At 51.1% G+C, this 3,891-nt stretch overlaps 1 protein-coding gene across 2 annotated transcripts in view; it reads right to left on the bottom strand.

The window, feature by feature from the left end:
- Positions 1-3,891, bottom strand: part of TGFB1I1 (transforming growth factor beta 1 induced transcript 1) — a 25,064-nt gene that overhangs the window by 3,238 nt on the left and 17,935 nt on the right. For both annotated transcript variants that reach the window (XM_015406318.1, XM_015406317.1), the window contains exon 7: positions 2,830-2,911. In XM_015406318.1, coding sequence (XP_015261804.1) covers positions 2,830-2,911 — 82 coding nt within the window. The remainder of the gene's footprint in view (positions 1-2,829; positions 2,912-3,891) is intronic.

Here is a 3,891-nt window from a genome sequence, read left to right as displayed (position 1 = left end):
ATTGGATTTATACCCCGCCCTTCACTTGGAGTCTCAGAGCGGCTCACAAACTCCTTTCCCTTCCCCTCCCCACAACAGACACCCTGCGAGGTGGGTGGGGCTGAGTGAACTCTGACACAAACTGCTCTTTTTCAAGGACAGCTGTGCCAGAGCGTGTGACTGACCCAAGGTCACATCAGCAGGTGCAAGTGGAGGAGTGGGGAATCAAACCCGGTTCTCCCAGATTAGAGTCCGTGCACTTAACCACTACACCAAACTGGCACCACACAGTCATGGTTTGAGACTGCATCCACGAGAACAAGAACAAGGGGCAACGGAATGGGCTACGTGGCTGATTTTATGCACCATTCATTTGCACTTTAGGGGCACAGTCTCAGTCTCCTTAAAGAACACCTAGTTGAGTCGTGTGACGATATCTCAGAGTGCTTCTTTGCTCTGTTTGCTACGACAGCGAGGGAGGCTCTAGGAAGGTGGTGGAGCCTATTCTGGCGCATGAAGGGCCCGGGGTGTAGTGGCTGGGGGGCTACAGGAGGACCCAGGTTTGGACCCCCACTCGGCAATGGAAGCTCACCGAGGTGACCTTGAGTCAGTCTTACGCTCCCACCCTAATCCGCCTTGGTGGCCCTTCTGAGGGCAGAAAGGTGAGTTATAAATTTTGGTTCCCGGCCCCAAGTTCCCGGCTACTGGTGGTTCCCGGCCCCAAGGACATCAAGCTGGCTGCAACCAGGGCCAGGGCTTTCTCGGCGGCGGCTCCTGTCTGGTGGAATGAGCTCCCAGAGCAGGTTCGGGACCTGGCGCAGTTCCGCAGGGCCTGCAAGACGGAGCTCTTCCGCCAGGCCTTTGCATAGGAGCCGCCGCCGTCACTGTACCACCACCGAGTTGCCATCTTCGATGGTGGATTAGATCTGGAGGTGAGCTGGCCCTGGGCAGATGCCTAGTTAACCGAAGAATGTATGTTGTCAGGTTAGGTTGATGAATGGAACTCATCTTGGATTAGAAAAATTTAACATCAAGAGCACCGCACTTTACTTAAAGATTGTTTTATACTGTTTAATGATTATTTTTATGTTGTTTTAACTGTTGTTATGGCAATTGCCTCCGTTGTAGCCGCCCTGAGCCCGCTGGGGAGGGCGGGGTACAAATCTAATAATAAATAAATAAATAAATAAAAATAAATAAGGATAGCCCTGACCTGGGTGGCCCAGGCAAGCCCGATCTTGTCTGATCTCGGAAGCTCAGCAGGGTCGACCCAGGCAAGCACTTGGATGGGAGACCTCCAAGGAATACCGGGATCGGGACGAAGAGGCAGGCAACAGCAAGCCATTTCTCTGAAACGTCCAAGCCCCACTAGGGGTCGCCAGAAGCCAACCGTGACTTCCCGGCATGCACACACGAATACTCACACACAAACACCCCCCCCCCAGGATTGTTGTGAGGGTAAAAGTGACGGAGAGGAAAACAACGCAAGCTCCCCCGGGGGGAGAAAAGTGGGGAATAAATGAAGTAAATAAATTACCATTCAAGAGCTGGCCCGTATCAACTCTTGAGAGAAAGAGAGGCTACACTCCCTCCCCCCCCCCCCCTTTACACTCTAGGCCACATTTCACACATTGCTGGCGTGACTGCCATTTCCAGCAAGCTTAACATCCTGTGTGACCCCTTCCTCTCTCAAGGGGCTTCCCCTAGGGCAGTGGTGGCGAACCTATGGCACGGGGGCCAGAGGTGGCACTCAGAGCCCTCTCTGTGGGCACGCGTGCCATCGCCCCAGCCAGGCCCAGACCATCATTAAAGTGTCGAATTCTCTGCCAAATAATTTTAAGTCAATGAAAGCATTTGGGACTGCTTTCCTTACTTTGTTTGGATCATCTTAAGGCAACGTATGAGTTGTTTTTTCTAAAGTAAAACCTCCGTATTCAGGTTAAATTGCCGTGTTGTCACTTTGCGATAAATAAGTGGGTTTTGGGTCACAGTTTGGGCACTCGGTCTCTAAAAGGTTCGCCATCACTGCCCTAGGGTGTGTTTATAATCTGCCCAAACTACACAGTGCCTGCTCATTCCGACAGTGGCCAGTGGGGAGGCGCCCACACAACGTGGGACTGCACTAGCAGCAGCCTATGCCTACCAAGGTAGAACGTAAACTGAACCTAAAGGAGGAAAAGTGCACAATTCAAAGCACACACAGGGCTAGGATTTGTTACACCGGTTAGGCTACAGGGGACTCCCACTATAGCAGGGCACCTCCGGCATTGGAGGAGTGCTGTTGTGGCAACGTTGCAATGTTACTTCTGGTCATTTGACTGGAAGTGACATCACACATCACTGGGATCCTCTATTCCTATGGTTTAATGCTAAAGTGGCCTGGCGACATGTGATGTCACTTCTGGTCATGCAACTGGAAGTTACATTGTGACGCCCAACCCCTAATAGTTCCTGGGGACTGGGCTAGAAGGCAAAGCAGAAATGTGAGGGGAAATAAAATGGAAGTCACTGCACTTGTGAACATGTACATCAAAGCAGGGCCTGGATTTCTCCTGGAATTACAACTGACCTCCACACTAGAAAAGATCAGTTCCCTTGGAGGAAACAGCAGCTTTGGAAGGTGAGCTCTATGCTAACCATAGAGTCAAGGAGATATGGAAATCCTAGATTAACATCGTATCCCCACTCTCCCCCTTCCCTAGGCACCACTCCTAAACCTCCAGAAATTTCCGAAGTAACCCTTGTGAACACAATATTACACAACTATTATTATAATCTGCATCTACCACTATCTTTCCTCCCTGTCTACCCTCCCGGGTGTCTTGCCAGCCCCCCACCACACACACTCACCTTCTTCCCCAAAGGGCTGCCCACATTTGACACAGCAGAAGTGCTCGGGGTGCCAGTTCTTATCCAGTGCGGTCACCATTTTCTGAATGGGGCAGACGGGAGTGGGAAGGGAAGGAGACACAGCCATGTCGGTTAGGGAGTAAGAATTTGTTCCATCAGACGTTACAGCAGTGCATTTTCAAAACTGCCACACTCAATCTACTATGTGCATACTCCTTGAACACTTCATGTTGTGGCATATCCACTTACCCCATACTGCCCTCCTCAGGTTCCAGCTGCATTTTACTGCAGTGTACTCTGTAGCCTGGGGTGATTTCTCATGAGAGGTGCCTCGCAGCACAGCTCCGTTTGCCTCGACACAAACGTGTCAATTTCACACCCGAAGCTCCGGGGCTGTATTTGACTCGGGGCTTAGCCGGATTTCCTCCGCAGTTTCATGATCCTCAAAAACCAGGATCACGAAACTGCGGAGGAAATCCAGCGAAGCCCCGAGTCAAAATGCAGCCCCGGAGCTTCGGGTGTGAAATTGACACGTTTGTGTCGAGGCAAACGGAGCTGTGCTGCGAGGCAGCTCTCATGAGAAATCACCCCTGGTTCCTTTCAGAGCATTTGAACTGGGCGGCCGAGTGCAGTGGTGATACCCAAGCACTGCATCCTACAGCCTCCCTCTGCGTGCTGCTGCTGCTGTATCAGTCCCTATCAGGTCAAATGCTGAAGAGGACCTAGTCCGGGGGCTACTTTTGCTTATGCTACCCTCTCATAAACCAGGAACTTAAATCACCTGTACGCTCACACTGTATTTCAAATGCACAATCCAGTCTCTCATACTCGGTATTGCAGTAGCCCTGGACTATAGTTTCAAGTGCTACGTGCTCTCTTGTGGCATCCTGACATTTGAAGCACTGCATTTCAGAGATTCCCCAACTTGGGGTGGCACGCTTAGGTGTTGTTGTAGCACAGATGTATTTCCGGGCTTCTTCCCGCCTCTTTCCTTCTTCTCTTTGTCCTCCATAAAAATGGGTAACAAACGGGGTGAAAAAGTGGGTGTATACTTGAAACGAC

This window comes from Gekko japonicus, unplaced genomic scaffold (assembly GCF_001447785.1).
Source record: "Gekko japonicus isolate JY-2015 unplaced genomic scaffold, Gekko_japonicus_V1.1 scaffold2016, whole genome shotgun sequence".
Classification (NCBI taxonomy): Eukaryota; Metazoa; Chordata; class Lepidosauria; order Squamata; family Gekkonidae; genus Gekko; species Gekko japonicus.
Note: the sequence above shows the minus strand (reverse complement) of the source record. Positions and strands in the feature narration are given on the sequence as shown.